Below are 26,408 nucleotides of genomic sequence, written 5' to 3' on the forward strand. Positions count from 1 at the left end.
GATACACACCTCTCTCGGCTTACAGGGCCCATTCTGCAACAATAAGTTAGAGCAACCAGGTAAGACTAAAAACTGGCAGAAAGCTGCATTTGGTGGCTGTCATTTAAACTGCCAACTGGCGATCTGAATTTAATCAATTGCTTACGGAATCACAAATTTGAACTGAATTTACATTGAGGCTTAGCAGTGAGATATACAAACACGACTTTATCACCTTGGAGTAGTTCAAGGCAAGGAAAACATACAAAACTTTTTTTTTTTAACACAACAGAGCTTAAGTCCTCAGAAACAAATTCTACCACAGTAAGAACATCTACATTACAAAAACATGTTACTGAAAACATACAGACATCATGCCTGCATCTCCTGCATGTTTTTCTCTTCGCGGCGGCAGCCACATTGGTGTTATCAGTCCAAACTCACACGAGCAACCCCTTCACTACATACGCGCCAGGCGCCGCACCCAAAAACAGCAGTGTGAGCAGACAATCGGCAGAGCCGCTGACCAAAAGCAAAGCATTGAGTTATGAGGCTTTTCTATAAAAAGGACTTTCAAGTCTGAATGGATCCCCCGAAATTAAAAAGATGCTTGCTTCCACTTTAGGAGGCTCAACCATCCACTGTGAAACGTAAGCGAGAAACAAATCTCACTTTGTTTGAGGGGAAAATGCAAACTATAATGTAAGCAGGGTAAAAAATGTCACCAAAAAAGAAAGTCTAGCCACCAAAATGATCGCCCCTGCATCTTCCCCTAATTCAGAGAAAGGGAGTAGGTGTCACTTCCCTTTCAAGCTGCAAAATGTTTCAATGGCCACCTTTCGAATGGCCTTCAGAAAAACCTCATCATTACCTCCTCTAATTTCAGTCTATGAATGACACCCACAAACATGCATTGCATAGAAAAACTTAAGGAGCGGCCAAAGACAGTTAGGTAAGCGGCAGGCTAGAAGATGGTCACAGCGGCAGACTGCAGTGGCCACCTGACTCACAATCAGTCAAGCTCAGGGCGACACGTCCCCCTTCCAGAGTAGCAGCTCTTCTCTGGGAGGGAGGGAGGGCGACACAGGAGGACAGTGGTGGTGCATCGCCTCCCTCGAGTGCCCAGCTAAGAGGATGACATGCACATGGATTGGTGCCTCCTGGATTCTGACAGTCGAAGCGAATTTGGCATTTCTTCCCCAAAGTTGAGGGGAAAAAAATACTAGAGAAAAATGATTTTCCATGGATTATTCTATACTTCAGGTTTCTTTTCATGCAAAAAATTTTAGGTATACCGAATAACAACTAACCTTTGATCAAGAGATTTCGTTAGAAGTTGTCGTACCAGTGCAACAATACCACACTAGATTCTTAAAACCATAAGACGTTTAAAGTCATAAAAATGGTACTGCACTCGGTGATGATGGTTTTAGCTTTCGGGTACCCAATGCTGCATGGAATCAGGGAAGGGAACATTCCTGGAGGGGGCTGTTTTCCTAATTTGCTACTATTTAAAAATGCTGCACGCTAGGGGCTAATGCTTCGAAGTGCTGTTCAGAGTATCAGTTAAAACCCTGAACAGGTAAAATCAGCCTCTACTCTGGACTGCCACGTCCGCAGTGCAGGCTTGGGGACCGCACTGCGTCTCACAGCCTGCTCACCTCACCTACACCATTGGCAGCAGTGCGCCGGCAGGACGGCCGCGAGCTGGGCGGCTGCCCCCAGGATGGCGCCGCCTTGCACCACCGTACCGGCGGGGCTCACGGAGCACAGCTGAAGGTCTGGGGCTCGCTCAGGGCTGTGGCGGGAGGGTCAGGGCGCCGCGTCTGGGTAATTTTCTGTTTGGGGTTTTTTGTTTCTTCTTCCTCTTCAGTTTCACTTTCACAGACGTGGACCACAACGCTGGGTGTCGACTCAGTTCCTGCGTGGAGTTCGTACTTCTCTCCTGGGGAAGCCAACAGCAAAAAGAAGGGTTTGGTCTCTGAAAACTTCTCCTTCTGCTCCCATTTTAATTGCCGATTTTTGGATTTTAAACCTTTAAATCTCCTGTCAGCGTGTTTTATCTTATTTTAGCATTAGAGCTTTGATCCTCTAAAATTCTCTGGGAAGTTTTGCTGTCTCAAGAAATGAGCTGTAAAGAGCCCTGAGGCCTGGGAGTTAAAATGCTAATTACTGTTCTAAGAACAGAACAAGTGAAACTCTTCATAATGGTGCTGGTTTTTCCTTGGGAGACACTTGTTTTTGTTTTGTTTTGCTTTTTTTTTTTTTTAGTGTTGTTCAAGTATGGTTGTCTCCATTCCCCCCCAAACTTCCCCCCACCCCAGCCAGCCCCATCTCCACCCCTGATCCCAGCCCCCTTTGGTTTTGTCCATGTGTCCTTTAGAGATGGTCTTGAAAACCCTCCGCTCCCCATTACCCCCTCCCACCTCCCTTCTGGGGGACATCTGTAAGGCTCCCGTCAGCATCGGCAATCCCTTCATTACAGAACCTCAGACATGCAAGATCCATCCCTCATGTCTGAATCAAAACGAAACCATTTCCCCTGGCTGGCGTAGCTCCGTGGTTTGAGCACAGGCCTGCGAACCACACGATCGAGGTTCGGTTCCTAGTCAGGGCACATGCCTGGGTTGCAGGCCAGTTCCCAGCAAGGGACTCATGAGAGGCAACCATACACTGATATTTCTCTTTTTCTCTCCTTCCCTTTCCCTCTAAAGATAAATAAATAAATAAATATTTTAAAAAACCACGAAACCATTTTCCTTCAAAATGACTCTTCTGTCCTGTCCCCTGTGACAGACGTGACACTGCCTTAGGTGGACAATGAGTCCAAACCAGCAACGAATGGCACCGATTTCTTATATTATTTTAAAGAGACGAGAGAAATAAAGGAGAAGGAAAAAAGAAGAAATGGAAAATAAATAAAGAGAAGAATTTGGAAGGGATAATATGGTATCACCACCAATTCCTTGAAACACTCTTCATGGGAGAAGCTGGTTGTCTGCAGTCGGACAGGGCGGGGGGGAAGGTAGCTGGTTCTCACCAACGGCTCGCTCAGTACTAGTGGGACTTGTAGCAGTGAAAACTGCAGTTAGAGTTCCGGAGTGTTGTGCGTATATCATTCAATCCTATGACCGCGCTGAAAAGCAGCTATTATGATCCCTAGTTTTTAAAAGATTTTATTTATTTAAGGAAGTGAAAAAGAGAGACAAACATCGATGGGTGGTTGCCTTTCGTGTGGCCGCCCGCTACCAGGGATCTGGCCTGCTACCCAGGCATGTGCCTTGAGTGGGAATCGAACCGGTGGCCCTCTGGTTCACAGGCCAGCACTCAGTCCACTGAGTCACACCAGCCAGGGGTACGATCCCTCTATGAGATGAGAAAACAGAGGCAAAGAAGACTGGAGGCTAAGTAACCTGCTCAAGATCACAAAGTTATTAGCAAATGCTAGTGAACCCGGGCTTGTGCGATTTCATCCTTCACCCCGATTCCATTGCCACTATTGGCTAGAACGCAAATTGCAGAATACGGTCTTCAATACAAAAGTTTCTTTGGGGGAAAAAAAAAGGAAAGAGAGGTGCTTGTTACCTGGTCCCAACTTGGAAACAGCACAGAGCAGATCATAATTTATCAGAGGCATTGAATCTTCACCCTGCTTCCACCCCACCGGAGGGGACGCTGGAGGGGAGATGAGGAACTGTTTGACCGGCTGGGGCGGCAGCAGGTACGACTTGTCCCGTGTTTCACTGGAGGTCTGCACCTGCAGGGAAGGAGAGGCTCAGAGTTCGCAGCCGGGCTACTTTCTTCACGTTCATCCTTACATTAATTGTGACATCTCTTGGGAGAAAATTCAAAATTTCTCTCTAACAGTCTCCCTCTCCCACTGGCTGGGTTTGGTCTTTCTGGTTTTCATCTGGAGTGTGAGACAACACACCTTTCTCTCTCTTTCTTTAATCTGAAAGCTGAGACCAAGAAAAAAACACTTTGCTGAAAATAAAAGGGTGCAGTCACTCCATCAGCAGGGCTCTAATGCCTTCATCTCACCACTTGGTCTGAGAAGAAACTGGCTTCTCAGAGGCACATCTACACGCAGCATCAGTACGGCCAACTCTCGGGAGCCCGCGGAACCTTCGGCAGTTTAAACCCTAAGACGGCTCTGTGGTGCCGGGCTCTGCTGCCTTCCTGCTCGCCCCGGAGGCCAGCAGCCACTTTCAACAGGGCATCTCAGGCGTTCCAGAGCAGAGAAGGCATTACGGGTATTTTCTCAGATCTCCCAAGAATGCTGTATCATGAGTGCCACTCTGGATGTTGGGAGAAAAGTGAATTCCCTGATCTCCAGTGTGAGGGCTTCCCCCTCGTAACACCCCACTTGAGAAAAGCCACCAGAAAAATGAATTCCTTTCACTATTAGTCTAAGCAAGACAGAGTTAGGAGGGCAAATATGCTTAATATATACATTTATATATCTGTAAAATGAAGAAACAATATTTTTATATTATTTGTTGACGGGGATTGTTCCTTTCCAAGACCTCTGAGGGAACAGAGAAAACGGGGTCGGACAGTAGTACTTTGGATGGAGAAGAACAAGGCTGGGAACAGCGTCCTTGGCTCTATGAAGTACCTGCGCGAAATACAGCTTCAGCTTCTTGCCGTTGAAGTCCGTTTCATGGAGCTCTATTCGTGCTCTTGCTGCAGCTTCAGGTTTGCTGAAATTTATTCTGACTCTTCTAAAGCTTTTAAACAACTGAAATGTAACCTGGTCATCGTAGATGGTGAAAAGTGCTTCGAATCTCTCCTACAAGTTGGGGAGTGGCAGGGCAGAGAGATGGAAGGAGAAAGGAGAAAGCCTTTACCAAAAAGAAATTTAAATCATTAACACAGAAACATGCGATAGAACCCATTCTAATTTGCCTTTTTTCCCTCCAAAAAGCATCCTTTTCTTGCAGGTGTCCTGTTACTCACAGGCTGAGTTCTGTAATTTGCACTTATTTTAAAAGCGATTAACTTTTTAGATTCAAACTACAAGATAAATGTAAAGTGTCATAAAAGAAATGTAAGGTATAAAAGCTGACACAAACATGTCCAATTATTGAGCGAGAACATCACCACTGTCTTCAAGCCCCCAGTGTGCGGCTGTTTCCTCCCCCCACCTCATTCCTTTCCTTCCTCCCAGTAACCATTTCCGGAATTGTGTGTTTGTGATTCCTCGCTTTTCTTAATGGTTCTACATTTGTATGCCTTACAGATACAGTCATGTGGCATGTATTCTCCAATAACTTGCTTCCAAGTCCCTCCTTGTTTCTGTGTGTAACTGTAAGCTGCCCTTTTCATGGCTATATGGTACTCCGTTATAAAGCCATACCAAAATTCATCCAATGCTTCTGGAATTTGGACTCCCTCGTTTTTTGCTACTACGATGCTGCTATGACTTTATTTCTTTTGGAGAAATTTTATTTCTTATTGGTTATCCACAGTGATGCCAAGCCCTCAACATTTTTGAGATTCGCTTTTGGTTCAATTATGTCATCAAGTCTCGTAAGTTTTCTGGGTGTCCTTGAATGTTTCCGCAGCTCTTGGGTGCAGGTTTGTAAATATGTGCAGTACGTTAAGCTTGTGTTCTTTAAACGTTCTATATACTGATTTTGGGGGGAGCTCTATTTGAACTATGTATTACTACGAGAGGTCTGTTACAACCTCTCACTCTTAGGTGGGTTTATTTTTCCTTGCAATTTGGTCCCTTTTCCTTCATATACTTTAAAATTCTTTTTTTAAAATTGATTTTTAGATTAAGTAAAGAGAAGCATCGTTTTGCTGTTCCATTTACAGACGCATTCATTGGTTGACTCTTGTCTGTCCTGACTGGAAGTGGACCTGCAACCTTGGCGTATCAGGAAGACGCTCCAGCCGCCTGAGCTACCCAGCCGGGGCTGCCACACACACTCTAAAGTCCTGTTATATTGTTGTGCCCACAGAAGTTCAGAGTTGCTTTTGCCCCCTGGCAGACTGAACCTTTAATCATTGGGTAGTGGTGCTTTTATCTCTAGGAATGCCTTTGCTGTAAAGTCTGTTTTTGTCTGATATTAATACAGCGTCCGTAGCTTTCTTTTGGTCATACCCTGCATGGACCTCAATTTCCATCCTTCACTTCTAACCTTCGTGCACCCTTATATTTTGGATGTACCTCATGTAAGGAATGTGTGTATGCATGAGCCTGACAATGAGTCCAGTCTGACTACCATTGTTTCAGACTTTCTATGTTCACTGTCTGTTTTTTGCTAGTCCCCCTCTGCATAGAATTTCTACGACAGATACTGCTATGCATTTAGCACCTTCTCTCCAGATGCCTAATATCCTACAGACACAGCTCCTCTTTTACAAAAGAAAACAATACAGATTTTCCCTCAAGGTTCACTTGGGAGAATGCATTGCCACAAAAATAGCCTTTTGGGTAAACCTGGATGGTACATGCCCTAAGTGTTTTGAGACGGAATACAGCAAGCAGGGAAGGAGAGCAATATTTGAGTCATTTTATGAGGCTGAGGGAAAAAAGGTTATTTTCCCATTTGTTAATGCACTTGGATAGCAAGAAACCTAACTTCAGTTACCAGAAGAATAGCAACATTAAATTTCTCTACTGGTCACTTTTACACCATAGTCCAGTAAATGAAATGCAACAAAAAAGACCCAAGAACATTCCTGGTACTTTCAGAAACACTCCTTAGGCTTGCCAATAGTAACACAGTTAAACCTCTAAAATGCTTTGGTTTGGGGCTACGTGCAAATCTTCCAATGGCCTGTTGATAGGAAAGTGAAAATCATACGTTCCCTCATGTATTAACGTCTCTCAATTTGACCATTTACCTGCCACTATAAAATACCCTCAATTTAACAAAATATGTCATGATTTGTATATAAATATTTCTTTTCCTCATGTTCAAATATCCCTCATCTTTAGAAAATGACTTTCATCCTAAAAATTGTATTATTTTTGTTCACTCAATAAGAAAATATATTAAGTGACCAAGTGCATGCCAGACCTTGCGCTAAGGGCTGGCTTTCTAATATCCCACAGAGGCGGTGAGCTGTAAGATCAATCCTACTCGTATTCACTATATTATTTCTACACATTACAGTAATATGGACAAATAAATAACATTATAGGAATAGTAAGGATTTTAAAATAGATGTCAGGCCCTGGCTGGTGTAGCTTAGTGGATTGAGCATGAGCTGAGAACCAAAGGGTCGCCAGTTCAATTCCTAGTCAAGGCACAAGCCTAGGTTGTGGGCCAGGTCCCCAGTAGGGGACACATGAGAGGCAACCACATATTGATATTTCTCTCCCTCTCTCTCTCTTTCCCTTCCCTCTCTCTAAAAATAAATAAAATCTTAAAAAAATAGATGTCAGTTCTTAAAAGAAATATAAATGTAAATGTATTAAATACTAATCAGTATTAATACTTCTAGGCAATTTTCATAGTTTTCCCCAGCATCTACTTCAAAGATGGCTGGCTTCGTCACTCTTTAAAAAAATTAGAACTGAGAGTTTGTGAAATTCCATTTAATTTTTGGTAGATGCTTACTTTCAACATATTTTGAATACTAAGTAAATATTAAAATTCTCACATGACTTAGTTAAGAAACACCAACACAGAACACAGTGAAAATGAAAACTAAAGAAGAAATAATGAATCATGGTGTATGAAAAATTAGTATTTTGCAATTCTGTACCCAAAACAATTTTCCTTTCCTAGGGGAAAAGGACCTTATACTTTATTTCTAATTCCCCCAAACAATGAATTTTTTATAGTAACCATAACGCAAGCTATCTTGCAAACTAAAAAGCTACTTGATAATCACATCCTTCTCCCTTTTTCCTGTCAAAACAATTTTTTTGCCATTCCAGAAATACACTGTAGCTGAACGTGATGTGCACAGCCACGACAGCTATGGGGGAACGGCTCTCTCGCTTCTGAATCCCAACACCTGTCAACTAACAGATAATTATTCAAAAACAAAGCCATGTAAGATTTGATCAGTAAGCTTTTTACAAGTTTTGTTAGTTCTCCCCTCTCCTTCACCTCCACTTTCCCCTTTGTATAGCATATGTATGGTTTATAAGATGTTTGAGTTCCACCTGTGAGGTGCTGCAGAAAAATTAATGTAGGGGGAAAATATCGCTGTCTCCTATTTGAGGAAACAAGAGCCCTCAGCTGGTAGCTCTGCTGTCCCACGAATCTGCTGACATGCACGCGTGGATTCCTCAGGCTGTCCCCGACCCCCTGGCAAGTGCACAGGAGCGATTTAGGGGACTGCAGACAGGCGGCAAGGACATCATAATCCATCAACATGGACTAAAGATTACTTGTGATGATGAATAACTGACTTGTGACAAACATAATTCAATGCAGAAATCAAATCATTTTTCTCCTAAGAGTTGTTTTAGAAATAATCCACATTTCTAAGTTTCTGAATTCTTTAATGATACAAAATTAATACCATCCTGTTATAGGCCGACACATTTACTCTGATAAGGTAACGGAGATCCCACAAACTCTGAATCATCATCGACTACTTTCTCAGTGGTCACTTAGTGTTGCCCTGTGGGGCACTGAATCTAGAGGAATAATACCAATATTCCGCTCTAAAAAACAGGTCCCCGAGGCCTTTCCTGTTATATAAAATAAGTTTTCCTCAGAATGCAGACCAGAGCTGCCTTCCTATGCTGAAGTCACCCGCGTAATCAACGTGCAGGAGAAATGACCACACACAACTTGCCCCTAACACAGGCAAGGCCGGCATGGAATCCACGACGTTCTCGGGAAATCAAGAAGCGCGCTCGGGAGCTGGCGGAGCTGGGCGAGAGGCCGCAGGAGCCAGCGGAAAAGGCCCTGCAGGACAGCGGCCACGCGACCTTTTCGCAACTACTCTGTCTTCCCATCCCAAAGCAGGGACCAACCACGCAAACAATTTGGCTGCACTTTTTGGCTTGGACTGAGAGAACCTGAGGCGTCTGCCCACCAACACTCCGCACCGAGAGGCCCCATTCCACCGCGGAGAGGTGGAATCACCCTCAGCGGTGAGCCTGTCTCTGGCGTCCTAAGGCCAGACGTCTTCACAGGCTGGGTCTCTCTGTGGATCCGAGACAGAAGCCTCCGCCTCGCCGGCGCCCGCGGCTGCAGGCTCCTGGATGTCGGCGGCAGTCTCCGCTTCTGCCCGGGGGTGGGCACGGGGCCGAGGGCTCTGCTGGGCGTCAGGCACAGGACGCAGCAGTCTCCAGAGGGAGACTTCACGGGTCACAAAACGCACGTGCTCCCAGGCACGGTGAACGGAAAAACGCAACTCTGATCGCCTGGGCACTTGTACGAGTTCCGGAAAAATGTTAAATCCTGCTAGAACCTTTGTCCTATAGGTTTTATATTGCCTGCATCACCTTTCCAGAACAGAAAGAAGCATGAAACGGAACGGAAATTTCAAAAAAATATAAAATACTCTGTTCAATACTGATTTTTCTGCTTTAATGGTCACCATGTTTATAAATATATACTTGCCTTGTTGGAGGATGAATTCTTAAAGGACTATAATTTTTCTCTCCCTCAGACCTAAAATATACCCTTACCATTAACAGGAAGGTGGTCAAATTAATGACATATATATATATGCCAAGTGGACTCCGCCCTCCAGGATGTCCACGTGAATCCTCACTCCTTCCTTCCGCTTCTTCCCATCCACGAAGGAGGAAAAATTAGGCAAGTCCAGGTTCAGCTTGAACTTCACATCCTGCCTCAGAATGGCGTGTGCCAGCGGCAGATGCCCCAGTGGCCCACAGCCAGTGTTGTCAATGTGGTGGCCTCTTTCCTGTGACCCTGGGGACAGAGCACTCGCATTGCTGAACATACTACACCCTCCTCCCCATCTGAGAGGAGGAAGTGAGAGGACACTATCCATTCTGAGAACCGGAAGCTCTCCGCTCTTTGGTCATCGGCACAAACAAAACTCCCATCTGCACCCTGTAACAGGGCGTTCACTTCTTCAAACATGAGACCACAAGACAGACCTCCGGAGCAGTCTACGATCTGGACAGATAACTGCAGGAAGGTCAAGGGCTTCTACCAGCCTCTCATCTTCTGGAGAACTCTGGAGCTAGGCTGTCTGAGTTCGACTCCCGGCTCTATTACACAGCTGTGTGACCTCGGGCAAGCGGTGCCTACAGTTTTCCTGCCTGCTGATGAGGATGATAAGGGCTCCCAGCTCACGGGTTAATGCTGAGGACAGAAAGAGTGAAAATGTAAAGCTCTCAGAGAGCACCAATACTGTTATGAGCAGAAACAGGGAGGAGCTTGTGCAACAGTCTACTGGCCATGCTGTGCTCCCCCAAAAGAAAGAAAAAGCTGCTCTTCTGCATGACATGGTTCCCGACGCAGGAGGCGATCGGGCAGAGACGACACAATGAACCCGACAGCGGCTGCTATGGGGGTTCCATCAGGAAGATGGAACCTGCCCTTTGAAGTTGTCCTTTAGTAATCTGGAGGCACGGGGCCGCTGGAGCGGTCACCTAGGAGACGTGGCCGCCCACGAGCCCCATGTGGTGGTGAGACTGCACCACCGAGTCATGCGATCGGCGTCTACCCTCCCAGGGCGCTTCAGCATGTGACCCTGGGGAGCAAAGAAAACTGCTTCTCTGTTAAGAGACTGAGGACTCTGTGATATTCTGCCATGAACTTGGGACTGGAATTGAGGGAAAGGATAGGAGGGATTTTGGGAGAGTAGTTACACTCAAATTCTATATATTAAAAAATATAGTTTCACTTCAGTGGCTTTTAACCTTGTCTATTAATTTTATCTTTTTGTTTTGTTTGTTATTTCTTAAAGCTAACTCTTTGATGAGAGCCTTGAAAATGACTTGTTCTGCCTGTATTCACAGTGACAAGCCTACAGAGGAGAACGCACAGCTATTAAAGCAAATGGAAATGGCTGATAGGGAGTCATTAAAGCACATAATAACTGCAAGACGGAGAAAAATCAACTGGTTGCCTTTTGTACATGCCCTGATCGGGGACCGAACCTGCAACCACGGTACGTGCCCTGACTGAAATCAAACCCATGGCCTTCTGATGGACCTTGTAGTATATGAGATGACACTCCAACCAACTGAGCCACATCAGCCGGGGCTGCTGTCCTAATATAATACAACCTATAAAACTAATAAAAATAGCCCTGGCTGGTGTAGCTCAGTGGATTGAGTGCCAGCCTGAGAATCAAAGAGTCACTAGTTCAATTCTTAGTCAGGGCACACGCCTGGGATGCAGGCCTGGTGCCCAGTAAGGGGCACAGAGAGGCAACTACACATTGATGTTTCTCTCCCTTTCTCTCTTCCTTCCCCTCTAACAATAAATAAATAAAATGTTTTTAAAAAACTAATAAAAATAGAAATGTAAATCAGATTAGGAAATAATAACAACACGGTTGCCAAAATTAATTTATGAAGGTCCAACATAAATGCCCTCAGGAGTGAGGGTATCCTGACCCTGCAGACAATCTTCCATTTCATCTTCCATTAAACTTTTCCTCGTACAAGTTTAACGACCAGCAAGCCTCCACAGCCAGGCTCTGCCAGCCTGTGTGGAGGTGACATGTGTGCCTATTCTGAGCTTGCGCACTCCTGAATTACCCCATCCCCACCCATGGGAGCACCTTGCTTCCGACGGATTAGGAACTGACACACATGGACAATCTGGCTGTTTCTTGGAACCCAGGAGCCATGAACCCTGCCTGGATGTGGAGAGCGGCAGATCTTTCCAACTGAAATCGAGGTTATGGGGGGAAAGCTTTGACGCAGGACAGGTGTCATCAGTTGTTTTGATACAGATAAATAGTTACAAGGCATTTTGACTCTTACATAGTGTTACGGAAAAGTGTTAAAAATCCTTCTTCCTCCCTTTGGCTTTGTCCATGGGTCCTTTATATATGTTCCTTGACAAGCCTCCCCCTTCTTTATCCCATTATCCCCCATCCCCTCCCTTCTGGTTAGAGTCAATTTGTTCTTTATTTCAATGTCTCTGGTTCTATTTTGCTTGCTTGTTTGTATTGTTGATTAGGTTCCACTTATAAGTGAAGATCATATGGTAATTTGTCTTTCACTGCCTGGCTTATTTCCCTTAGCATAATGCTCTCCAGTTCTATCCATGCTGTCATGAAGGGTAGGAGCTCCTTCTATCTTTCTGCTGTGTAGTATTCCATTGTGTAAATGGACCATAGTTTTTTGATCCACTCATTTCCTGATGGGCACTTAGGTTGCTTCTAGCACTTGGCTATTGTAAATTGTGCTGCTGAATTGGTGTTTCAGGATCCTTAGGGTATAATTTTTAAGTGTACGATTCAGTGGCATTAACTATATTCACACTGTTGTGCATCACTACTCCAGAACTTGTTCATCACCCCAAAGCAAAACTCTGCACCCTACAACTCCCTGCTCCCCCTCACTCCAGCCTCTGGCAATCACCATTCTGCTTTCTGTCTCCCTGAAGCTGACTGCTCCAGGCAGCTCACATGGACATTTGTCCTCTTGTAACTGGATTGTTTCATTCAGCGCACTCTCTTCAAAGGCTCCTGCACATATCAGAATTTTATTCACTTTTAAGCCTAAATAATATTCCACTGTATGTATATGCTGCATTTTGTTTATTCTGTTTGTTCATTTTGTTTGTTTCCACCTTTTGACTGTTGTGAATAATGCTGCTATAAACATTGATACGTCTGTTTGAATCACTTTTAATTCTTTCATGAATGGACCCATAAGCAGACTTGCCGGATCACATGGTAATTCTACGCCTAAATGTTCAAAGAAACTTCCATACTGTTTTCCACAACAACTGCTCCTTTTTTACATCCCCGCCAGTGTCCCAATTTCTCCGCATCCTTGTCAACACTTTTCTGTTTTTGTAGTAGGCATTCTAAGGGTGTGACATGGTATCTCATTGTGATTCTGATTTGCATTTCACGGATTATTAGTGATGTTGCACATATTGTCACCTGCTTATTGGTGATTTGTGTATCTTCTTTGGGGAAATGTCTACTCGAGTCATTTGTCCATCATTCGGTTGGGCTGTTTGTTTTTTGTCATTGAGTTTCAGGAGCTCTTTCATGTACTTGATATTAATCCCTTATCAGATACAATTGGAAAATATTTCCTCCCAGTCTATAGGCGGCCTTTCACTCTGTTGATCTGACCTTTCATAAACACACTTTTAATTGTGGCAAAGTCCAACTTATTTTTTCTACGGTTGCCTGACCTTTTGGTGTCAGATCCGAGAAATCACACCAAACCTGATGTCAAAAAGCTAACCCCTTAGGTTTTTTCTAAGAGTTTTATCTCTTACATTTAGGTCTTTGCCCCATTTTGAATTAATTTTTGTATGTGGTATAAGGTAGGGGTGCAACTTCATTCCTTTGCATGTAAGTATCTAGTCTTCCCAGCACCATTTGTTGAAAAGACTGTCTTTCCCCATTGAATGTCTTGGCACCCTTGTTGAAAATCAATCGACCTTATAGGCAAAGTTCATTTCTGGGGTCTGTTCTTATTCCACCGGTCAATACACTTGCCTGTCTTTATGCCAGTATCACACTGGCTCATTTTTATTTTTATTAGGATATAACTGACATATAAGTACCTACTCTTTTGACTGCTGTAGTTTTGCATTAAGTTTTGAAATCGGGGAGTGTGAGTCCCCCAACTCTGTTCTTTTTCAAGCTCTGGCTAGTTGGGGTCTCTTGAGATTCCACACGAATTTTAGGACGAGCTTTCCTGTTTCTGCAAGAAATGTCATTGGGATTTTGATAGGAATTGCACTGAATTTGCAAATTGCTTTCAGTGGTATTGACATCTTAACAACATTAAGTCTTCCAGTCCACGACACAGGATGTTTCTCCATTTATTTGTAGCCAGAATGGCTACATATTCAATTAAACATTTACCGAAACTTTATTATATTCCAGGCACTATTAAAAACAGACTCCATTAAACAGAACCATTCTTCCTTCAAATCCCCTTTTCGGTTCCCAAATTTAAAACAAATCCTTTTCTCAAAGAAGGACTTACGTCTTCTGGACTGATGGTTGTGTCAGAAAACACACAATTGATCTAATTTAAAAACCAGAGAATCAGTGCATTCAGTCAACTTTCAAAGACCATTACCTTTTCTTAAATAACACTTTCTCTTCTTCTTTAAACAGAAAGTGTAGAACTAAATACTTGATAGAAAGCTTCATATTGCGCTTATGAGTACACAGACCACAAGAGGTTTTGGGCCAGTTTATCTGAAATCATAATTTTGGATGAAATCTCCAACGTACCACTTCACCTCACTCAGCTCATAATTCTGTTTCTTCATCACAGCACTCATCCTCAGCAACCACCTTACAGAGTCCATTCATTCAACAAACATTTAACAGGTGTTACCCTGCGCTGAGAACTGTATTAACTGTTAAGTGTCCTTGATCAAAAAAGCAGGAACAAGAGAGCAAGCAGAGATGTTTTCACACACCCCCAACCACTGTCATTAGAAAAACAACTCAGACCAAATGTCCTATGGTGAGCAGATAAGCAGAGACAGTTTTAGGGCAGTGCAAAAGGACTATAATCCAAAAGCCACATGCATTTCTTTATAAAGTCAATCTCATCAATGATATTGCTTTGCATTAACATTTACTGAGTCCCCTCAGACACACAAACCTAAAACAAAAAGAACAGTCCTATTTCCCACATTATAAAAACCCAAGCTTTTATTTTTTTATTTTATTTTTTTAATATTAAAATTCAGCAGCTTATCACTAGAGCTTTTTTAAAAAAAAGATTTTATTTATTTATGTTTAGAGGGGAAGGGAAGGAGAAAGGGAGAGAAACATCAATGTATGGTTGCCTCTCGTGTGTCCCCTGCTGGGAACTGGCCTGCAACCCAGGCATGTGCCGTGACTGGGAATCAAACCGGCAAACCTTTGGTTCACAAGCCCGTGCTCAATCCACTGAGCTACACCGCCGGGGCTCCCAAGCCTTTATTTTAAAGCCTCTCATGTTCGAATCAGAAGCCTGCTTAATTTTTTTCTTATTCGAACAAAGAGAAAACTGGAGTTAAAAACAACAAGCAAGTCAGCAAAATCATACTGGGAAATAGACAAATCTGTTATAGAAAAACGAGGCCCTGAACCTGCTACTGATTAGCTGAGCAAACACATAAAAACCACCACCTGTGTTGCCGCCGAAACCCAAACCGAGAGATAAGCCTCAGTTTATTTTTCTTACGGCTTATGACATACTTTACTTTTCCTCCTCCACCTCATGCACACTGTGATTTTCAAGGAACATAGATGAAAATGTGCAGCCAACCCCTGGCATCTAAAAGGAAGACGCACCTGTGTATAAAAGTGGTATCGGTGTTCTTTGGTCTCCTCTCCAGAACGAGGTAAAAGCTCATCCCAACGATTACAAAATTATAAAGACAAAGGGCTCTTCAAGCCAGGGGAATAAAAACTAAAATTCTTTTGAAAATAAAACATGCAATTGCAATTACGATTACCCTGCCCCCAATCCACCAAAACGGCTTTGTTTTGCTTTGTTTTTCCCGCACGTGTGGGTGACCTGCATAAACGGGGTCTTCCGGGGGGGGATGAGAGGAGAGTGGGACGCGGTGAGAAAAACGCCAAGGGAGCATCTGACTCTCCTCACATTTTATATCCAACTGATGATCCACATAATTTTGTTACAGAAATTTTATATTTTACAGTTTCAGTTTATTAGCATTAAGGCTATCATACAGAATTTACGATGACTAAGAATTGTATAAAGCCAACCTGAAGTCCACTGAACGGCTACCAGAATTTCTCCTGATATGATTTCCAATATACATATTTAGGTTGGATACGGGGGTGGGCAAAAGTAGGTTTATAGTTGTAAAACCAATCGATACAATTATTAATAAATGCCAACACAAGAGTGAACTGTGTTTCGCGTACTCCCAACTGTACGCCTACTTTTGCCCACCCCTGTATAACCCCAAACAGTTTATCGTGCTGCTCTCCTCCCACCACTCTGCCTGCACCTGTCAGGTGATCGTCCGAAAGGTGAGTCTGACCAGAGCTCCTTTGCTCGGATGATTCACCACAGAAGGATAAGCTCCTGAGCTTCGCCAGATGCTCCACACTCACCTTTCCTGTTCGATTGCCCTTGACTTTGGCTACATCTCACCTGTGTACCAGCCACACTGAACTGCTTCCGACTCACTGAAGTGGTCCACACTTTTCATGATCCTGTTCTTCCGCTCACCCTCCTACCTCTGGCCAGAATTCGCTTTCCTTTCCCTGCTAACCTCCTACCAACTTTCCCAGCTCTGCTCCAATGCCACGTCCCCGTAAGATCATTTATTCCAACTGACTGTGATTCTCTCTCCACTGATAACCCAATGTACTTTCAAGTGTCTCTAAAGACACTGGTATTCCACCTTCCATCAAATGACTTATTCTCGCTACTGCAGGACTGTAAACTGAGGCGTTTAAGTGCCTGCTTTACCCGCTGCAGCGACCGGCACAGCACCTTCCCCACAGCAGGCGCTCAGGGGTGCCCCGGGTCAAACCCTCGGGAGCTCTGCCCAGGCAGGCCACTGGGAGGAGAACACATTAAGCACAGAGATACAAAGTGGGAGGGCTGCTGACGGCACCGTGAGGAAACGTCTTTAAACACGCAAAACTCACGCCGACACAAGAAATGGGTTACTTTCGTAGGACTAAGACCCATGGGCTTTTGGGAGGTCATAATGGAAAACTAAACACACAAAACCTCTTTCTTTCCAGGTAAATAATAAATGAACTAAAGGAGAGTAACCTTTAAAAAATAAACATAATCAATTTGCCCAAGTCAAAAAAACGCAGAAAATAAAACAAAATGTTAGCAAATCTGTTACAATGAAATTGTAAATAGTCCTAATTATGTAACTATCCCTAGAAAAAGACTTTAAAATTTTTCCTTCTTTTGTGGATCCATTCCCAGGTAATAGGAAGCCACACTAAAAATCAGTGGCTTTTTCTTAACTATACCCTCCAAAAGTGAATGAATGAATGAATGAATGAATTTAGTAAGACCTGATTCACTATAAACTAGTGATTCTCAAAATGCTTGTGGGAAAAAACTGGTTTTTAAGTATATCCTGTCTGTTGCAGGTTTATACTCTTTTTTTTTAAAGATTTTATTTGTTTATTTTTAGAGGGGGTACGGGAGGGAAGGAGGAAGAGAAGGAGAGAAACATCACTGTGTGAGAGGAACATCAATTGGTTGCCTCTCGCACACCCCCAATTTGGGGCCTGGCCCGCAACCCAGGCATGCGTCCTGACTGGGAACTGAACCAACCTTTTGGTTTGCAAGCTGGCACTCGATCCACTGAGCCACACCAGCCAGGGCCAGGTTGATACTCTTATAAAATATAATGAAAACGCTGCAGCAACGTCTGAAGGTTGACGCACACTTTCTGTACTTGTCATGGACCAGTAACAAACTTTGCAAATGGGCAGACGTCAGCCCTGCTCCCCCGAATCCATGCACAGGCAACACCCCACCAGTGGCAGGGAAGGGCAGGGTGTGTGCCTACCTTCTGCTCCGGCACCTCGAACACGGCTTCGTGGACGCTGCACGCGAAAAGCGAGGTGGGCAGATCACTAAAATCCATCATCTCTTCCAAATCCTCTTCATTTTCACCAAAAATCATCTCTTCTTCCTCTTCTTGGTCACTGCCACAGAGATCTGACTGGCTGTCATTCCAGGATTTCATAGTGTCCCTCAGCATTATCCCCTAAAAGTAGATCTTTTCCGTTTTTAAAGTTCTAAGACATCAACCAGGCATCTGCTGCTAAACAAGAAAACGACAGAAGACTGTGAGAGCCAAATAAAGTTCCGATCGATTCTCAAGGAAACAATTCGTCAAAGGCAGCAGTTTCATTCAGTAAAGATACATCAGCATTTAAATCAACTTATTACAGTCTTCATACATGAGTTCTACATAAACTAATTTGATTTGCTTCACCTATTTTGTGCAATACAGTTCACTGGCAATGATCTGATACAAAAAAAAAAGGCAAAAAGTTTTCTAGTGAAATTGAGGGTAAAAAAAGATAACAGAAAATGAGATAACATCAATATGTACGTGAGTTTACAAGGCGTAGGAAGGAAAATGTGAACCAGAGCTGCCTTTACATATTTGTTGTGGGTTTTAGGTCGACAGCAACGAAGCTGGCACGGGGAACGGAGCCCACACAGATTCACTCACCATCTGCGCCCTGAAACGCGGCCTGCAAGGAGCCGACTCTGCCTTCCTTAAGCAAGTTGGCTTTTTGGGTATACTCCCAAAGAATAAAGCTACACACAACCAAAAGTTCTACATAAAGTCAGTTTCTTGTTAATGTCAGAAATATTTACAGCAGACAAAAATCTGACACAGATGACAATCAAAACAATGTCCTTTTCTGAATGGTTAATAACCAATCGTTTTAACCCCAAAGCCTGCAGTTGTGGGTGTCTTCTCCATCAAAGGGCGGGAGAGCGTCTGCCTCCTCCAGTGAGCGGCCCCCACCCCCGCCAAGCAGGATGCCTTGCGCATAACACAGGTGAAGATGCTGAAACAGAGCTCAAGACATCTCGGGCACAGGAAGATTAAGTGCGCGTGATCATCACTACCTCAATGTCACCCAATTTACTTTCCCTCTTACTTCAAAGAACACAAATACATCCCTTAGATAGAGCATGTTACAGAATGTTAATTATAGGATAAAATAGTGTTTATTTTGTTGTTATTCTACTCCATCAATCAGGAAAGGAATTCTGAAAAGTAACATCTTTCATCGCTGTTAGGAACGTTTTCTGAGTGCCTATTGCACGCAGGGATTACTAGGGATATTAGGTAAATAAGACGTGGTTCTTATCCTCACGGAGCTCCCTCCACGCAAGACTTTCTTCTCAACGACACTAGCCATCTAGCCGTGCCTGAAGGATCTTGTTCCATCAGCTGGCTCCCATACTTTCTATGTCTCCGCCTCCATCTGTCCCTTTGCCTCAGCAAACATAGCTATTCAAGACTGCCGTCCCCACCCACCCAACGCTCAAGAAAACCCTCCTCTCGGATCCAACCTTCCCCTCAATCTGCATCTCTCTGGCTCTCCTTCCCCTTTCCTACCAACTTGCTGGAAAGATTACCTACCAATTTGCTGTGTTCGGTTCCAGCTGCTCCCAAATTCAGTGTGGCCAGATTGCCGCCGCTACATGCTGGATCAGACTGCCCTCGGTGTGGACAGAAATGGTTTCCTCACGGTTGGAACCTAATCTCGGGCCACAGCCCGTCTCTGCAGCAGGAACCCTGCCGCCCACCCAAGGCCCTGTGGGACACCCCCCCCTGTGCCTCTGCCTTCTGGGTCCTGGTTCTTCCTGCCTCTTCTTCCTCACCAACTGCCTTTGCCACTGGCTCCTCTTTCTCCACTCACCCTTTACAACTTGTCTCTTTAAAGTGTCCTCCCCATCCTCTTCCTCTTCTTCCCTTTCCTGGGTGGTTTTATCCAAGCACTTAACTACTTCATCACCTGGACATCTCAGCTTTGCTCCGTGCCTGCCCCAGGTGCACACATATCACATGTGTGTCAACACTGTCCCCGGTTCCACACAATGATTCTTAAGCCAGGAAGGATCCACCCAGGTTGAGAGGAAGTGAGAGCAGAATCTCAGGCAATGAAGCGGTGGGGAGTTTGGAAAAAGTACGTGGCCCCACGAGGCTGTGACTTGCCCCTCCGTCTTTCCTGCCCGCGCTCACTGAAGATCACTGCTCTGTATGGTTTCTGTCTTCATTCTCAACCCCTCTCCTGAGTACTAGGCTTCTATTTTTAGATTTCTATGGAATATATCTGCTTCAGCAGCCCCACAGGGACTCCCATTGTTTCAAATTTATTCATTCAATTAGATTACTGTGCTGGAAATCTCCAGTCTGGAAAGGAACCTGCTGAGATCCGCACAATGTACCTCATTGTGGCTTTCATTGTAATCTCTTCTTCAAGACTAAATTGTCCAGAGCAGATGTGGCTCTCACAGCCCTTTGTTTATTTCTCTGTTATATACCTATTTTATGACTATTTGTTTACAAATCACTCCTAGCTACCAGACCGGGAGGGCAGCCGAATCCCCAGTCCCTGGCACAGTTTCTAGCTCCCAGTATGTGCTTAATGAGGAATGCTGAATGAAAGCAGGCAACGCTGCGCTTACACCACGGATGGGGCAGCACGGGCCAAGGAAAATGTAATTCTGCGTGAGACCTGGGACAGCTTCCCAAAGGAGGTTACGGTGAGACTCGAAGGATGACCAGAATTTCAGCCGGAGAAGAACGGGAACTTTCCAAGCAGAGTCAGCAATTCATGGGCAAAGGCGGGAAGATGAAAAGATCCGATTGCACAAAGATCACTGACCTGATGCGGCCAGAGTGTACAGGGTGGGTGGGGTGGCCATGAGACAAAGTTAGAAAGGCAGGTGTGGGCGAGGTGCCCTTGAGAGCAAGGTTACCGCGTCCTGACACAGGACCCCCCAACACCAGCATGCCATTGAAGGTTTTCAGGCAGGGCCACGGTGTGACCAACCCAATTTAACTTGCAGTGTCAGCTGAAGTGGACGGTCTTTGTATCTTAGCTCTTAGTGACGCTGATGTTTTGGATCCCCCGCCCTTCTCCAACCCATTAAAAGGAGGTGAGGAAAGTACCGCGTCCTTTTTGGGAGGGTGGAGAGCTGGGGAGCTCTAAATGGCTAGATTTTTACATTTGAGAAAGTCAAGTGTTTTTCGATATGATTTTTTTTGTTTGTTTCAAGCTTCTTCCTCCAACCCCTTAAAAAAATCAGAGCACAGGAAACAATCTTTTACCTGACTTGAAAAAAAATTTCTTAGAATGTTACATCTTCGTTTCCTGTTTTCTACCTTTGTCTTTGGGTAACTTTTTTGGAGGGGATATAATTTCAAACAAAAGTTTTAAGAACAGTACTAAGGAATTCCTATTTACTCTTTTCCTAGTTACCAATTACTTACGTTTTTGCCCATTTTAAGTTTCAGTCTCTCCCTATTTTTACACATACACTTTTCCTCCAAACCACTGAGTAGAGTAAGATGAGTGTGTTCCCTTAACTCCCCATCACCTCAGTGTGTAAGAACAACGATCATTTCTAACACAAGCCACGTGACAATGATAAAGCCAGGACATTTAACACTGATACAATTCTGTCACCTAAATCAGAGTCCATATCTAAACCTGTCAGTTATCCCAATAAGGTTCTTTGTAGCTATTTTCTCTCCAACTTTTGAAGATTATTGTTAAATTATTTGCTTTTTGCCACAAGATAGTTCAATAATCTTTCTAGTTTGGGTAAATTTTCTTCACTTACACATTACTGTGTATCTGATACAGTTTGTTTGTTTATTTATTTATTTATTTTAAGATTTTATTTATTTATCTATAGAGGGGAAGGGAAGGAGAGAAGGAGAGAAATATCAATGTATGCTTGCCTCTCGTGAGTCCCCCTGCTGGGAACTGGCCTGCAACCCAGGCATGTGCTCTGACTGGGAATCGAACCGCGATCGTGTGGTTCACAGGCCCACGCTCAATCCACTGAGCTACACCAGCCAGGGCTGATACAGTTTGAAAGGATGGATTGATTGATGAAACACCACAGAAACTGCAAACAAGTTTGAACGGTCTTTACGTGCATTGCATCAGACCCGTCTCAGGCTCCACAATACTTTTCCAGATTTAAACTCTGGCTCCCCCAGTACTCAGTTACTGTGTAAATTGCTTTGTTTCTCTTTTGGTTTCCTCAACTATAAAAAGAAGATAATAATAATCCTTGGCTAGTAGAAGAATTAAATGAAAGAACACATGCTAAGTGTTCCGAGTCGTGCTTTGCAGAGTCAGTGCTCAGTAATGATTCTCACACAGGTACAACCTATGGCAATGCATTGTTGGGTTGGAAGGACCCAAATAACATCAGAACCATTGGCGGAACTGACATTAACACAATAAAATGAGCAAAATCCATACCCAAATGATCTCATTCCAAGCAACGAAATGGCTATAAAAGTAAAACTAAGACTTCGGATGTATCATTTTAAGGAAACTGTGCAAGCCCACACCCATTCACGAAACCAGCAACCACAGGCAGTAGCAATACGGCTGCTGCCTGAAAATGTTTCAAGATTTAAAATCAGAGAACTAGCTGAAAAAGGCCTCACCAGATTTTATGTCCTAACTTTTATGTATCATCCCAATGGTGGCTTCCTCGCTAAAGGCAAGCCATGAGATGTTTCTGGCGATAGCTTAAGTCCACATCGTCAACCACTTCATGATTTTTGACACTCTAAATGCAGTTAGATTTGAACAGAGAGATATGATCAAGAACAGCCAGTGGACACGACAATCCCAGCGCATGTGTAAAGAAATCATCTTACAAGGTAACTCCGCTGGTACTTGGTTTTATTAGGCCAAGAAAATAACTACAAAAGTATATTCTGTTTCCATGCTGTTATTACCGGAGTTGTTGCTAACTCTGCCCCCACTCCAACTACGACAAAACAAAGCTGTCCCTTAGTTTACTAACCCAGGGGAGCAGGGACCGGTTGGACACAAAGGGCTGTCCCCCAGCTTCCGCAAGCAAAGTTCACATCACCTGCAGCCGAAAGGCAGCTGTGGCTGGCTTCCGGCAAATGGTTTCTTCATGGAAACATCAAATGAGTGGAAAAGTCCAAGTGGCGTGACCATCTGCTCTGCTACAAGTCTTGTGACAAAAGTAATACATCAAGCCAGAATGTCACGCATATGGATTTGACTTTGCATTTTAAGTTCTGGTCAGAAAAGCTAAATTCCTCCTCCTCCTCCAGGACTTTTTAAAAAAATAATTTTTGAAAATCATATGCTTCTCAAGTTGGTGACCATTTCAAATACCTCAGGCTAGATGCACTTATTATTTTTTGATGCATTCAAAATGCTACCGAACAATCCTGGAAGCAAACAGGTACCCCATTTCCAGTTCTGCAGGGCCCTGAGGCATCACCTTGAAAAAGTCACTCGGCTTTTTGTGTTCTGTTTATTCTTTCACATATAACATATGGAAAATATTCACAGATGCTGTTGAACTACTATACTCCTCTTCAAGACTTCTAAATTATAAATTTAGATTAAGTTTCTTTTTTTAAAAAACCCTCAGGATTATCCATGAATGGCTACCTACAAGCCTCTACCTTCTATTCCCTCTTCATTCACCATTTATAGGTAGAATTTTACTACATTTTAAGAGTTGTGGTAAAAAATAAAATTGGTGCAATTGTAAGGTAAAAGAGGTGAAAATTCAATTTTTTTGGTATATTTCGATGACCTGTGCCCTCATTTCACAGGTCATCTGGAATTGGTCCTGTTGTAGACACTGAGGTTCAGTGCCCCACCAGGAATAGCGGTCGTTGTCAGCACGAGAGAGAACAGAAACAAACACCACAAGTCAACTGTCAGAACATATGAAAATAACGGATTTTAAAGAATAATTGAAGTGGGGATATAAAAAAAACTGATACTATTTGTTCTGCTGCACGCAGTTCATGTGCTCTCACTATAACCTCTACACTGTAAGAGAAAAATGGAGATCCACTGTCTGAACTCCACCTTCTGGGGGTCTAACTCGCAAAGGACATTGAAATTTAGAGCTTCCGTTACTCCACAGGCGTCAGCTGACCTTCAGATTTCCAAAGCGCACTACTTTTCATGTTTGGCTTAAGTCTTTCAACGAACAAGTCCTCCAGCACCATGTGAAACTGGTTCTCATTTGTAACCTTGAAGATCCACATGTTTAACAGCTTTACAAATACGACAATTCGACAGTGGGGGGGGGGGATCCTGTTTGCCCTAAAAGCATTGAAATATCTTCTCAACCTAAGAAAGAAAAGGTTTGCCAACCCAGTAAAATATAAAATTGATGGCATGTCTAAAAAAGGGGCTGTTGTTTTTTCAGGCCGTTTGTGGTCTCCTCGCCTCAGAAGTGCACTTGTAGAATACCGTCACAAAATCCCCACCCCAAAATACAAATTCGCATGATGCACCAACGTCTATATTCTCATTCTCAATATTGTGTTTTTATAATTTAATACAGAACCGTTAGGGCTAACGAGAAAGCCTTCAATCGTATGTAATCACAGCCACAAATAAGTCAGTTGCTTCTTTTGCCAAATGCAGAGTTCTGTGAAAAGGCGGAATAAGTGTAGTGTGCTATTTTCAGTAAGGGGGAGTGAATGTTTTTGGCTTCCTACCACACTAAAACATCACTTTAAATAATCCTGGTCTGTACCTGGAACTCGGATCTGAACTGCTCCCTACACTAGACTCCTAATCCCTGAAGGAGATGATCAGATTTTGCTCAGAAGCTGGAACGAAGCGACGTGAAAACAGCATCGTCGCTCAACCGGTCCAGGCAGCAGATGGAAGCAGACAGACAAGTTTCAAGAAGTTAGGGAGTAAGTAATGCGATGGTTATCCGAGGAGGCGTGAGACAGAAAGAGGGTCTCCAACTTCTGGCCTTTTCCGTTTTACTGACCGCACCTTTCCTGCCTTCAGATTGGGCCTGGCAGCTTTTCAGAAAGTCAAACAATTGTTTGGGAGAAAATTATTGCTCAAGAGGAGACGACAATTTTCTTGTTTTGTTTTGTTTTGTTTTCCAAGACACCACCCTAGAAGAATCCAAGGAGACGCTGGACGCGACAGGGGCTGGACCACCACCTCCGTCAGTGCTGGTCGCAAACCTGGCTCGGAAATGCCAGAGACTCGCCCCACCCTGCGAAGGGGACTCACCTGAGCGCTTGGCTGCTGCAGGAAGCCAAGGGAGAGGACGGGGCGCCACGAGAAGCCGGGCCTGGGCAGACACCACGGACGGCAGCCGGGTCAGAGACGGTGCAAAGAGCCTCACCGCCACGCCCTCGACGCCGGCGGGAGCCACAGCCTAGGCCGGGGAGCGAGCGGCGCCAGGGCCGAGCCTGGGGCTGGCGTCGCGCGCGTGCACCAGCCCGCGCGCTCCCGCCCCGTCTCGCCCGGTCCTCCCGGGAAGCGAGCGCGGCGCAGGCGCCCGAGGTCGGCGGCCCGGAGGGGTGCGCGGGTCCCAGTCGTCGGCAGGAAGCGGCCCCGCCCCTGGCGCGCGGCCGTGGGGGCGGGCGGGGTCTGGGCGCGCGAGAGCGCGCGCTTGGCCGGCGACACCGGTTTTCTTCGTGTTCCGGGCGGTAGGGTGTGCACGGTCATGCTGGGGCGGGGGCGTTAGGTCCTCACGACCACAGGACCTTTGGCGACCTTTTCGTTTTTCATCGTGACCAGAAATAGTTTATCTTTTTCCTGCGTAGCCCATGTGTCAACCACAGGAATAGTAGGAATATATGAGCGTTTATGGAGAGCCGGTTACTATGTACAATGCATCGCGTGCTTCGCGAGCTTTACCTCATTTAACCTCACGGTAAGCAGCAAGCCAGATATTATGATCCTCATTTTATAGATTAGGAGGGTTTCCGTGTGCTTAATTGCCTGAGAAGAGGCTGCTGGTAGGTCGCTGAGCTATAGGTAGCACTTGGATGTGCAGAGCCTCATGCTGAGGCTTAACCACGGTGGGATACTGCCGCCGCCCCTCCACCTGCTCCTCCACGGCTCTCCTCCTCTCCCTATGCAAAGTGTCAATAATGTTTACATTTTTAGTTTCCCGTTTACAAAACGCTTTCCATGCTCAGCTTTGTTTGATTCTCTCAGAAGCTTTGGGAGACAGTGGAGCATAATTACGCTTATTTTATAAATAGAACAAGGGTCTAAGCTGTTCAATGAGTTGTTCAAAGTTACCGTGGTAGGACTGGGGCTTTATTTGGTAGATGATGATATTTATTATTATTATTATTATTATTATTATTATCAAAGACAGCTGGACCAAGCTTGGGAGGGAGCCCGTGTCTCTTTCCTTAGTTTACAGAAAGGGAAGCAGGCACAGTACCAGGAAGGAATTTGTCCTAAGAATGTGAAGTTGGAGAAATCAGCTCTGATCACCCACCTTCGGAGTCAAAGTGAAGTACATTGAAGGTCAAAAATCAAGGAGGCAGTGTTGTCAGGCACTGAGCGCCTGGGTCACGGGGGCCGAAGTAGGATCCACGTCTGTGGAATACACCTGATCTTAAACTAGATGTATTCCACACACATCTGAAACTAAGGACACAGGGCTGGATCACAGTCCCGATCACTTTCACAACTGACCCTGCGCCATTGGATCCTATGGCTGAGGATCACCCCTCCTGCTTCCTGCTCATTGTTTCTGTTGTTTCTGCTGCTCGCAGCTTGGCTGCTGCCCCTGCCTCCCACCTTGGCCTAACCAA

The 26,408-nt window shown here is 44.5% G+C and overlaps 1 protein-coding gene across 2 annotated transcripts; it reads right to left on the bottom strand.

Moving 5' to 3' along the window:
• Window positions 1–272: 272 nt before the first annotated feature.
• Window positions 273–25,165, bottom strand: RCAN3 (RCAN family member 3). Of its 2 annotated transcripts, none has more exons than XM_037032795.1 (5): window positions 24,862–25,165; window positions 17,607–17,861; window positions 4,598–4,771; window positions 3,565–3,736; window positions 273–1,924 (listed from the first exon to the last, which is right to left on the bottom strand). In XM_037032795.1, the coding sequence occupies exons 2-5, from the start codon at window positions 17,799–17,801 to the stop codon at window positions 1,740–1,742; spliced, it is 726 nt and encodes a 241-aa protein (XP_036888690.1). In that variant the 5' UTR covers window positions 17,802–17,861; window positions 24,862–25,165; the 3' UTR covers window positions 273–1,739. The 2 variants fall into 2 exon arrangements, with proteins under 2 accessions (XP_036888690.1, XP_036888689.1); XM_037032794.1 differs by having other exon boundaries at window positions 17,607–17,864.
• Window positions 25,166–26,408: the final 1,243 nt, after the last annotated feature.

Source organism: Sturnira hondurensis, unplaced genomic scaffold (genome assembly GCF_014824575.4).
Source record: "Sturnira hondurensis isolate 20B ecotype Veracruz unplaced genomic scaffold, ASM1482457v3 Scaffold0021555, whole genome shotgun sequence".
Classification (NCBI taxonomy): Eukaryota; Metazoa; Chordata; class Mammalia; order Chiroptera; family Phyllostomidae; genus Sturnira; species Sturnira hondurensis.

What these genes read in the sequence shown, in the direction of transcription:
- RCAN3 (XM_037032795.1), bottom strand. Translation starts at nt 17,801, where the DNA reads ATGCTGAGGGACACTATGAAATCCTGGAATGACAGCCAGTCAGATCTC. An exon ending in TCGAGGTGCCGGAGCAGAAG is followed by an intron (nt 4,772 to 17,606) that starts GTAGGCACACAC and finishes CCCAACTTGTAG; the next exon opens with GAGAGATTCGAAGCACTTTT. An exon ending in TGTTTCCAAGTTGGGACCAG is followed by an intron (nt 1,925 to 3,564) that starts GTAACAAGCACC and finishes TGGCTTCCCCAG; the next exon opens with GAGAGAAGTACGAACTCCAC.